Raw genomic sequence first — 11,765 nt, 5'->3', positions numbered from 1 at the left:
ACTCTTTTTTTTTTCTTTTAGAATTTAGATCAATATATAATGGATATTTTACCTAAAAAGCCAAAATAAAAAAGAAACTTAACGCATATTCCTCATATTAGCCATATAGGGGTGCATTTCTATTATGTAAAAGTGAAAAATCTTATGGCGAGATTGGAATTTTGCTCCATGAGAAAGGTAATTAGAATGAGTTATACTTTATAAATATTAATGATTAATATTGTTTATTCCCAAGACTAATTGGAACTAAAGTGCCACAATTGTGTATGAGTGATTAAATCTAATAAGATGGTGAATTAATTAACAATCAATTAATTGGATTTACTATTTAAATGAGAAAAGTCCATTGTTCAATTGTGGGTGGGATTAGCTTTAATAATTAAAAATTAGTTATTAAAACACTGGCTTAATTCATTTAATTCTAAAATTCTGAAATAATCAAATGGACCAAAGCCTCGTATTAATTAGGTCTAACAAGGATGACCGACCACACCTTATTCTTATAAGATTCTAGTGTGGCAGAGCCTCTATAAATGCATTTATGTAGGTATGCAAAGTACAATAAGGAATGCTAGTTGCATTCTTTTTTGTGTTTTCTCTTATCTTACGTTCTAACTAGTTTTATAATTAGAACCGTTAATTCTCTAGGTCATTATTTAAAAATCATCTTTATAAAAAAATTAACTATATTCGAAATCATTTAGTTATTTAATGTTACCAAATAAATAGATAATTTTGATAGCAATTAAATTCACAGTCTATTATTTGATAACAGATAAATAACTAAATGATTTTCGATTTAGTTATATTTTCCAGATATAATCTTTAAAGGTAATCTTAAAAATGAACTATTCTGATCGTGAGACTATACTGCAAAATAAATAGAAAAAGAGAAAATGCACAAAAAGAAAACAGCTAACATTTTCTCAAGTACATAATCAAGTACTTTTATTAGGCTTGGGTCTTTCTAATTAGGTATATGTAGGGGGAGTTCTAAAAAACTCAAATCTTAAGTCTTCTCTTCAAACTCCATGTGTTTACTACCCTTGATACTTGTTTTTTCATTTATAACATTTTCTTACTACACCCACTTCAAATTCTTAAAATACCCTCATTTATCTAAAATTCAAAGACTACACCCATTAAAACAAACCCCACATTTGAACAAAACCTAAGGCATCGTCTTTGAAGACAAACCACCATAGAGCATCATCGTAGTTGACCGTCGTTGCTGGAGTCAACACGTGTTAGCAGTGTTTGTTTGTGCAAGAGCGGAGCTAGAATTTTTGTTGAGCAAATTACACAAAAGTACCTCAAGTATACCCTATTTCAACTTAGTACCTCAAGTTCAAAAAGTTACAAGTTGGTACCTCAAGTTTTATTTCGTTACAACTGAATACCTCCGTTAACTTTTCCGTATGAGAGCACGTTAGCTGCCTACGTGGCATAGTGACGTGGCTTTAAAAAATGCCACATTAATAAACTTTTAAAAATAAAATAAATAATTATAAAAAATAGAAAAATTAAAAACCCTAATAATTAAATTATAAAAAACAAAAAAAAACATTTATTTTCATTTTTCTCTCAAATCTTCATCTCTCAGCGCCCCCTCCGATTGTGTCTTTCTCCTCATTTCTCTCTTTTTCCTCTTTCTCCGGCGAGACCACCTTTTTGTTCTTCCTCTTTTTTTCTCCGGTGATTGGTGGTTCTCGAGTTACCCCCTCGATCTCTTCTCGGCGCCCATCTCCTCTCTTCTCTCTTCCCGATCTCTTTCTCCAGCGCCCATCTCCGGCGAGACCTGGTGGGTCTTAGGTTGCTCGGTTTTGGGGTTTCAGGTGGTGGGTTGATTTGTGTGGCTGGGAAGGAGGGTTGCTCGGGTGGTGGTTGTGGGTTGGGGTGGGTCTTGGGTTGCTCAATTTTTGGGGTTTCAGGTGGTGGGTTGATTTGTGTGGTTGGCAGAGAGGGTTGCTCGGGTGGTGGTTGTGGGTTGGGGTTGGTCTCGGGTGCTGGTTTTGGGTTGTGGTTCGGCGGCGGGATGTGTGGCTAGGAGGGATGAATGTTGCTCGGGTGGTGACTGGTGGGTCTCTGGTTTTGAGTTGCATAAGCACAATGAAGGGAGGAGGGTTGATTTGTGTGGGTCTCAGTTGGTGGTTTTGGGTTGTGGTTCGGCGGCGGGGTGTATGGCTGGGAGGGAGGAGGGTTGCTCGAGCTTTGGGGGGTGGCTGTTGGATGAGGAAGTAGAATGGGTTGCTGGGTGGGGAAGAAGGAGGGGTTATGGTTTGGGTTTACTGGATTTTAGTTTGATCTATGTTGATTTATTTTGATGATTTTTGTTGATTTTTTTGGATGGTTTTGAGTTGATTTTTTGGGGAAGAAGGAGGCGTTTTCGGTTTGGGTTTACTGCAAATGAATTTTGGGTTGATTTGTGTTGATATATTTTGATGAATTTTGTTGATTTTTTTGATGGTTTTGGATTGATTTTTTGTTTGTTTGTTATTTTTAAAATAAAATTATTGGTTTTTTTAATTTTTTTTATAATTATTTCAATTTTAAAAGTTTATTATTATTTTTTGTTTATGTGGCATTTTTTAAAGTCACGTCATTATGCCACGTAAGCAGTTAACGTGCTCTCAGACGGAAAAACTAACGGAGGTTTGCAGTTGTAACAAAATAAAAGTTGAGGCATCAATTTACAACTTTTTGAACTTGAGGTACTAAATTAAAATATAGGGTATACTTGGTACTTATGTGTAATTTGCTTATTTTTTTTAAGGGGCCAATAATTCAAATATATTTACTGGGAGGGACATTATATAATTTTTTTCTAAAATTTTTCAAAAGATCATAAATTTTTTTTATAAATTTTCTAAATTATGTATAGAGCTACACGTGGGTTAGGAGAGTCTGGGCCAACTTAGGCTCACATGTAGCTCTGCCTCTATGTGTGTATAGCTGGTGGGGGTGTGTAGAGAAAATTGAGGTTTTTTTTTTTAAAGTTAATTTTGTTTTTAATAGTCAATTCAGAGAAACAGAGAGAAGGGGAGTGGTGACCGCAGGAGTTGGTAGATGTGTCGCCGGCATTGGAGGGACGCCGGAAAGATGGCCGGGGCCAGGGGTTCTGTAGTTGTTGGAGTTGATGGGTTTTCCTATTTTATTTTTATTCTTAAATATATTTTCTCTCTCATAATAATAATATTTTGATACATTAATTCTAAAAAGTTAACCATAGTTACCCATTAATCATTATTACTAATTTACTATACATGACAGATGACGCTCATATAGGTGGTGAGCATATTTGCTCTCGATTCAACACCGGTCTGTACTGGCATAAACCCATTCGTCTCTTTCAGTTTTATTAAACAATATAATAATAATAGGGAAGGGAAGCTGATATTTTGATTATTTTCTACCATTTAAAGCTCATTGACTGCAGTTTCTGCTTTGAGCCTTCTGTTCTGCAGTTTTGCTATGGTGGTCTGTTCTCTTGCTTGGTTTGACATGTGATCTTTTGTCTTTTCTTGCTGTTGTGCAGCTTTGGCTTTGTGCTCTGCTTATTTTGTTATTTGTATTTTGGAATTTGGGCAAAGAGAGAAAGAAAGAAAGGAGAGCTAATAATGGAAGCAAAGATCATACTATCAGTGTTGTTTGGTGGGTTTGCGGTATTGATATTGTATCTCTATGAGTTTCTGCTGTTAAAGTCAAAGAGGCTAAGATCAAAGCTTGAAAAGCAAGGGATCAAAGGGCCTTGTCCTTCATTTATGTTGGGGAATATCCCAGAAATAAAGAAGATAAAGCTCAAGGGGATGAAGTCAACAGCTACAGAAACAAGTGCCACCACAAAGGACCACCATCTTTCTATTTCTCATGATTGGCCTTCAACCATCTTCCCTCATCTGGTGCAGTGGCGAAAGGACTATGGTATACCCTTTTTTGTCCACCTTTTTTTTTTAATAGAATTTTTTTTTTTGGTTCTCTTCCTGCTGTTTTTGTCATGTTTATCTAGTATATATTGGTTGCAGGGCCAATCTTCATCTATTCAATGGGAAGTATACAGCTATTAAGCGTTACAGATTTAGAGATGGCGAAGGAAATTAGCCTCTGCACATCTTTGAACTTAGGGAAGCCTTCTTACCTCTCTAAGGATCACAAGCCACTGTTAGGCCAAGGCATTCTAGCTTCAAATGGCCCAATTTGGTCCCACCAAAGAAAGATTATTGCTCCTGAATTTTACTTTGATAAGGTTAAGGTAAATCAAATCTCCTACTAGAATCATTAAGTTGATTTGTCTACTGTTACGTTAAAGTGTAATTTATAATTTAAGGTAACATGTTTTTATAATACATTGCATGCCTCTCAGTCACTATCAAATGGGTCCAAATTCACTGTTTAACATTAGGGTATATGCCAATCCGGATAACAAAAACTGCTTCAATTTGCTGATTATGTGAAAGCATAAACTTGTCTAATCTGCTTCTAATACATTTGAGAAAAAATAAATGTTTTTCATTCTATCCAACGAAATATTATCTATGCAACTCTCTTTCAAGGGTATGGTGAATTTAATGGTGGACTCTACAACCTCGATGTTAAGATCTTGGGAGAGTAAAATCGAAAGTGGGGGAGGAATTGCAGTCTTTAGAATTGATGAGGATTTGAGAAGCTTGTCAGCAGATATAATATCAAGAACATCCTTTGGGAGTAATTATTCACAAGGGAAAGAAATTTTCTTAAAGCTCCGAACTCTTCAAAACATCATGTCCCAGGGAAGCATTGGGGTTCCCGGCTTAAGGTACATTACAAGAGAGCTCATGTTCATCATACTTTATGCATTTAATCAGCATAATATGTATCTGCGGGTGCTTAATATATCTTAAATTTCTTCTATGTAATCCTTCATGTACCGACCATATAATTTACTACACCCTTCACATAGTTGGGATCCACTTGCTAGGTGAATCCCGAGTACAGCCCCACCCTGTGAGAGATGCAATCAACAATGTAACCAATAAATGTGGTATACATAGTTTTCTTCTTTTCTTAAGAGCATTTTTTCGTGGCTTATTATGTTTTAGTTGCATACAACTGACCTGAAAAATATAGAGTCCGTACATTTGAATTATATATTCATGGTATATGATACATACATGTTCACTGTATCTGCAAATTCCTCATTGGTATCATACTAATGGTTCATAAATTGTCCCAAAACATGATAGATACTTGCCAACCAAGAACAACATAGAGATGAGAAGATTAGAGACAGAGATCAACTCGATGATATTAAGGATTGCTAAACAACGCAGTACTGAGGCTACTTCTGATGAGAAGGACCTTCTACAAATGATACTTGAGGGAGCCAAAAATTATGGTGATGCTGATAGCCTATTTTCGGCTGGTATCTCCCAGGATAAGTTCATAGTGGATAATTGCAAGAGTATATACTTTGCTGGCCATGAGACCACTGCCATCACAGCATCGTGGAGCTTGATGTTATTGGCTGCATATCCAGAGTGGCAAGCTCTTGCTCGTGCTGAGGTGCTTGAAATTTGCAGGGATGGCATTCCAGATGCTGATATGCTTCGAAGCATGAAAACAGTATGTTACTTTACCGTATAAATCTTCATATTTACTCACTTCATATACTCCACTAATGAATTCTATGTTGAGTACTAGTCCCACTTTAGTTGAACTAATTGTCTAAATGATCTGATATACCCCTTGAGTCTACCCACCTAATAGCTTGTCTTTTTGGTTGAAAGCTTCAATATTCTATATAAACTCTGCTAATGAAAACTGTAGGTTACTGTACACTAGTGTTGATTTGTAATAAGAACTGATTTCCTGTCTACCAAAGTGATATGGAATTTCATTCTGAACTCATTATTTTTATTTTGGCAGTTGAATATGGTGATTCAAGAAACATTGCGCCTGTACCCACCAGCAGTGTTTGTCATAAGACAAGCCTTGGAAGATATTAAGCTCAAAGACATTGTAATTCCCAAAGGAATGAACATTCAGATTCCAATCCCAATACTGCAGCAACTGCCTGATCTATGGGGCCATGATGCCCTTGACTTTAATCCCAAAAGATTTGAGCATGGAGTTCTTGGGGCTTGCAAGTCTCCTCAGGCTTATATGCCATTTGGAGTCGGTGCTCGCGTCTGTGTTGGCCAACATTTAGCCTTGACAGAATTGAAGGTGATTCTTTCGCTCATTCTATCCAAGTTTTGCTTCTCACTCTCCCATGAATACCAACACTGCCCAGCTTTTAGGTTGGTTATTGAACCTGGACATGGAGTAAGTCTCCATGTGAGGAGAGTGTAACCTTTTTTTTTTTTTTCTTCAGATTGAACAAGTTCTGGTGAAAATTAAGGAATAATTGTAAGACAATGTGCTGCTAGCACCTGGGGCAGTCTAATATTGTGCAGAGCTGTAATAGTATGTTTTCGATGGTTGATTTTATCATATGGTTTTCTTGTTTCTTTGCAATTTGTTACTTGTAATCTAGTTGTAGGATGCAATGTGGGAATTAATCTATACGAGCGAAGAATGAAAGTAATTCTAGGGCTTCAAGAGTTTGGGATATTCATAATTTGATCTATCCATTTATTTAAAGATCCTACATAGATTATAACATAATCATTTCTTTTAACCTCTTAATGATCAACACCAAGGTAATTAGCTAGAAGAAGCAAGGTAAAACAACCACTTATTACATTATAGGCCCTTTAGATTTAGTTTATATAGAAATCCCTATCAAAAGCAGTGTCAGTCAGGAATGAAGATATATACGATATGGAATACAATTATACAACAAACCCATAAGCAAGGGGGCACTGTAATTCATTTAGAGAGAATACGAGTACTCCAACACATAGTAAATAAAAAGAAAATGTATTTAACAATTGTTCACAAGATTTATTGCTGTTACATTGCTCACAAAAGCAAAAACGAATTGACAATATTTATTATTGGACAATAATTAGCAAACTGTTCAGTCGATGGACCAACAGCCAAAATCAACATTCCGGACTTAAGTGCAAACCAAGTCTGACATTGTTTGTCAACAATATGAAATACTCATCATCCTTTCACTAAACACACAAAATGCATAGAAAGTTCTGAACTTCTTCTCCGATATAAAACATAGAGCCAGTTCTATCATTTGTGTTGGTATCAGTATACCTCTCTCTACATCTAATGCCAATCCTGATGATCTCAAATCTAACTTTTGCACTTTATGATACGAGTGAAGATCCCCAAAGGTCTATCAGGAGAAAAGAGACCTAGTCTTGTTGCGCTCCAATCGAGCTTCCCTCTGTTGAAACGAAAATGTAAACCATAAGCAAAACAAGTATGATACAGCAGTACAAATGCAAACAGATGATGTCCTGTGTCTTCTAACTATTGGTGAAGTATGTGCCACTAAAAGTCTTTATACTCCACCCCTGCAACAATTCAATCACCATGTTAAATATATCTATAACAAACAAAAATTACACGGCAGTAATTTTTCAACTACCCCTGGGACTTGATTGTGCAAGCAGATAAAGTTTAAGTTGCACAAAATCTTGAAAATGCACAAGCAACCGATTAATCCAAGTATATTTCTTCATGGGAAGGACCTCATGGCATTGAAAATGATTCTCTTAGTCAATGGATATTGTAAAACCTAAAAGCACACTGTGTGTGTGTATTCTGCTATATCAGTGGATTCATGGTTTCAACCACAAAGAAAAAAAGAAAAAACAGAAATCCATAAAATTAGGGAAATAAAAAAAAATTAATTAATTTATCCAATGATCAAGATATGTGGTGGCATATCCTACTTCATGATGGAAACCACCAATTTAAAAATAACATTTTATGCATTCAAATGTGATATCCAGCCTTTCATCACATTCAATAAAAGTACAATAGAATTACAGGGCAATTAAGTATCTAAAAGCACCAATACCTCCTTTTTCTTGCATTCTTTGTAAACGTCAAAATGTTCTTGACATTTGCTCTTGTCCTTATTATATTCTTCTAGACCTGCAAAGTTTATGAAAGGAATCAATATTTGGCCAAACTATTAAAAAAAATCAATGGAGATTAATATCTAGGAGAGAGTAAACTAAGAAGTAAAACTCAAGAAGCAATATAAATAGTAAACTAGTTCCAATCCTTACTAATATCTTTCCAACCCTTGTCTTTGATGTGGACATCGTTGACAACCCATTTAAAGTTTACCAAAGAAGAAGATGGAAGAAAAGATCATCTAATTCAACTGTATCTTTGTGGTTGGATTAGTTTTCTGAATTATTTGCTTCATGTGTTGTTTTTAGTTTTCCTATTTTAAGAAGGATTTGGTTTGATTTCCTATTTTTATTGGGATTGACTTTATGTTTTTTTTTTCCTGTTTCTAGTTGGATTAGGATTTTCTATCCTAGAATAGGTTTGCTTTCCTATTCCCATCGGGTTTAAGTCTATATAAAACCCCTTTTGTACCTCTTGGAGGACAGATTATTGAGTAATAAAGTTTTCTGAGTTAGATTTTCTGTGATAGGAGTTTTTTTTTGGTGTGAAGCCTAGACTGGGTGTGAAGCCCCTGGAGTGATTCCAGTTATCTTTTGTTACCGTTTTAATTCAAGTTTTCTGTGTTTTGTTTCCTCTAGCTTATCTAAACCCTGCTGCCCAACCCTATCCTACATCAGTCTTTATGTGCATGTATGTGTGCGGACACCAACTAAAAAGTATAGATCTCGGCATCATTAACTGATACCCTTCAATGCAACATATACCCTTCAATGTTATCATAGTTAAAAAGAAGCTAAGGCATTACATTCCCATGTCCAACTTCATGATCACACTTGAGCAGAATACAAGGACAACTCAAAACTAACCAAGACAAAGCAATCCAAAAAATGGCAGTCAAGAATGTCATAGAACAGAGATGATGGATAACTAGCTCTAGCACCCTAGATGACAGTTTAACTGACATGACCATGTTGGGCAGTTGGAGAGGCTAAAGAAGAAAAATATCTTAATCGAAAAGTAGTTAATTTATGTCTCTGCCCCTATGGTGTTTGAGAAAACAAAAGTTTAAGATGACAGTGTCACTCTCACTCGCATGATAATGTGGATGAAACATTCTGCTGTAATAAAGTTGGCCACAGAAATACTGAATCACCCAAAGATATATTTGTGAGCTGCCACAGTTTAATAAAATGGCTCCTTCTATTTTGATGAATCCTAATGAGGATTCCTGAAAAAATACATATATTTTGGGGAAGAAAAAATGGCTAGTTGTGGCACACATAACATGTGTTTGAGACATTTCAGTTGGTATGGTTTAACCATTTTTAACAGTAGGTCTTATTTTCAGCTCTTAGGTAACCCACATTAAGAATAACCTAACCTAAAGGCCAGAGTGCCAGAGTGGGAGGGGTGCAGTTAGAAGAACTTACTAAAAAATTAAATCAACTTAATAATATCATATCTTTATTATCTTTCCTAGAATTCCTAAATTCTTTAATTTTAACCATCAATCAAATTGTAAAGAGTGTTCTGACAACTACGGTGGCAAGAATTGTTGATAGAACTATGAAAGTCATCTTAATAATTGACAACTTTATATCAGTCATCTCAATAATTGCCAATCTTTTTGCAGCAGTTAACTAATAAGATCAGCTGCTCAAAGATCTTCAAAGTTGATGCGGGAGCATCGCTCAAGCCCGAGGGTGGGCCTATATGGTTCTAGGTCCGTGGAGACCTGGGCCAGTCCGTAAGGGCGGAAGCCCGAACAGGTAGTCCTAGACAGTGAGTTCTCGAGTCTGGTCCTGGGTGATTTATAGGAATAGGTTGCGCCTCTTCTAACAGCTATGGCTTTTGGAAGGATTGGTTGCGCCTGTCCTACGTCACTTGGTATTAGAGCAGGAGGTCTCGTGTTCGAGTCCCCTTGGGTGCACCTTGAAGAGGGGGATTTTCTCTGAGAGTGGGAGAATGAAGCGGGAGGATCCCTCAAGCCCGAGGGTGGGCCTATATGGTTCCAAGTCCGTGGAGACCTGGGCCAGTCCGTAAGGGTGGCAGCCCGAATGGGTAGTCTTGGAGAGTATGCTCTCGAGTCTGGTCCTGGGTGATTTATAGGAATAGGTTGCGCCTCTTCTAACATATATGGCTTTTGGAAGGATTGGTTGCGCTTGTCCTACATCAGTTGGTATCAAAGCAGGAGGTCTCGTGTTTGAGTCCCCTTGGGTGCCCCTTGAGGAGGGGGATTTTCCCTGAGAGTGGGAGAATGATGCAGGAGCATTGCTTGGGCCCGAGGGTGGGCCTATATGGTTCCAGGTCTGTGGAGACTTGGGCTAGGCTTTTGGAAGGATTGGTTGCCCCTGTCCTACATCAATCATTAAACAACAACACCAAACAAGTAGATCTCTTTGTAAAAGTCCTATTACTTGATAATTTATGGGGTAAAGCCAACAACACCATTCACTATACAAAAACATTTAATAAAAAGGCTTTGGTCTACTCAGAACCTCACCATCTAAGTTACCAAAGAAACAAAGCCATTCACATCAAAACTTAAGAAAACTAAAACCAAATATAAGTCTTTTCACCACCCAGGTTATTTATCCAAAGACTAATGCTACAGTACTAGGCAACTACCCATTGCCTAGACACATTAAAGAAACTACCACCACCACCACCACCACACTGGCACTGGAGTAAAATAAAGGCACTGAGGAATCTGTCGACTGTTAAGGGTTGGCCAAAAAAGAGGAATCTGTCAAGTAAAACAGTGCTTAAAGGATCCCTTTTGAAAAATGGTAAGTTTTATGGAACATGCTCAATGGTTTATTCTTTGGAGATATATAATATGGACAATTGGGTGTTATGCCTTCAAATTGATAAAACCTCTATCTCATACAAAGAGCAATGACACAGCAATAGATATTTAATTCTCTAAAAAAGTAACCTCTAAACTCTGTTCTGCAGATTAAATGACGTGAATGCAAACTAAAATTAGATTACTACCAAAAAAAAAAAAAACTTAATTTGAAGCAAAACACAATTCGAAATTTCACAAACCCAACTCGCATAAGCGATATCTAATACAAATTAGAGCCTCCAAACTCAATATCAAGCATGAATTCACAAAATTGAGACTCAATTACCAATTAATTTTTTAAAAAAAATCTTAAAAACAAAGATATCAGATAATTTAGAAGAAATCCATACATAAAATTATCAATTGAATAAGCAATTGGAGGTATTTAGTAATTATAAAAGTAAAAGCAAATAAGAAAAGGGTTGCAAGTAAGCATTACATTTGAGAGAAGCAGTGTACTGGGGATAACATTGAGAATCAGCGATTCTAGCAGCGCTTGGATATGGCGGTGTTGACGCTCTCGATGCCATCGCTCCTCTCTCTCTCTCTCTCTCTCTCTCTCTCTCTCTCTCAAATTGAGGCTTATTGCAGTTTACCCCCCTATTATAGCTCAATTTCCTCAATCAAGCCCTTCGCATTTTACATTTATCACAATATGAACCATTTCTTCTTTTCTTTTTGTTTATTGCAGTCTTTTTTTTTTTTTTTGACAGCCGAAATTTAGAAGAATAATTTAATTAAAAAGTCAATTATACATAGGTACCTCAAGTATACACTTTTTTAAGTTGGTATTCCAACAAAAAAAGTTGCTCAAAGTACCACAACTACCATTTTTTTACACCCGCGTACCTTCGTCAAGTTTTTTGTCTAGAAGGCCGTTAACCGCTTATGT

At 36.4% G+C, this 11,765-nt stretch overlaps 2 protein-coding genes across 3 annotated transcripts; one reads left to right on the top strand and one right to left on the bottom strand.

Annotated features, from left to right (window-relative positions):
• The first annotated feature begins 3,110 nt into the window (after positions 1–3,110).
• LOC147291015 (cytochrome P450 714C2-like) lies at positions 3,111–6,465 on the top strand. The gene is made up of 5 exons (XM_086237686.1): positions 3,111–3,921; positions 4,023–4,249; positions 4,551–4,792; positions 5,220–5,598; positions 5,902–6,465. Exons 1-5 carry the CDS (start codon positions 3,618–3,620, stop codon positions 6,325–6,327), a joined length of 1,578 nt encoding a protein of 525 aa, XP_086093812.1. The 5' UTR covers positions 3,111–3,617; the 3' UTR covers positions 6,328–6,465.
• Positions 6,466–6,866: 401 nt separating this feature from the next.
• LOC147291014 (Cox19 family protein (CHCH motif)) lies at positions 6,867–11,467 on the bottom strand. 2 transcript variants are annotated; one of them, XM_086238174.1, is made up of 4 exons: positions 11,313–11,467; positions 7,961–8,037; positions 7,427–7,451; positions 6,867–7,321 (listed from the first exon to the last, which is right to left on the bottom strand). In XM_086238174.1, the coding sequence occupies exons 1-4, from the start codon at positions 11,401–11,403 to the stop codon at positions 7,290–7,292; spliced, it is 225 nt and encodes a 74-aa protein (XP_086094300.1). In that variant the 5' UTR covers positions 11,404–11,467; the 3' UTR covers positions 6,867–7,289. The 2 variants fall into 2 exon arrangements, with proteins under 2 accessions (XP_086094300.1, XP_086094301.1); XM_086238175.1 differs by lacking the exon at positions 7,427–7,451 and having other exon boundaries at positions 11,313–11,464.
• Positions 11,468–11,765: the final 298 nt, after the last annotated feature.

Source organism: Dryas octopetala, chromosome 3 (genome assembly GCF_963921425.1).
Source record: "Dryas octopetala chromosome 3, drDryOcto1.1, whole genome shotgun sequence".
Taxonomy (NCBI): Eukaryota; Viridiplantae; Streptophyta; class Magnoliopsida; order Rosales; family Rosaceae; genus Dryas; species Dryas octopetala.
Note: the sequence above shows the minus strand (reverse complement) of the source record. Positions and strands in the feature narration are given on the sequence as shown.

Coding starts and splice junctions, on each gene's coding strand:
- LOC147291015 (XM_086237686.1), top strand. CDS start 3,618: ATGGAAGCAAAGATCATACTATCAGTGTTGTTTGGTGGGTTTGCGGTA. Junction 4,250..4,550: donor TTTACTTTGATAAGGTTAAG/GTAAATCAAATC, acceptor CTCTCTTTCAAG/GGTATGGTGAATTTAATGGT. Junction 5,599..5,901: donor TGCTTCGAAGCATGAAAACA/GTATGTTACTTT, acceptor TTATTTTGGCAG/TTGAATATGGTGATTCAAGA.
- LOC147291014 (XM_086238174.1), bottom strand. CDS start 11,403: ATGGCATCGAGAGCGTCAACACCGCCATATCCAAGCGCTGCTAGAATC. Junction 7,452..7,960: donor AAGAATGCAAGAAAAAGGAG/GTATTGGTGCTT, acceptor GAATTGTTGCAG/GGGTGGAGTATAAAGACTTT. Junction 7,322..7,426: donor GAGTATAAAGACTTTTAGTG/GCACATACTTCA, acceptor TCGTTTCAACAG/AGGGAAGCTCGATTGGAGCG.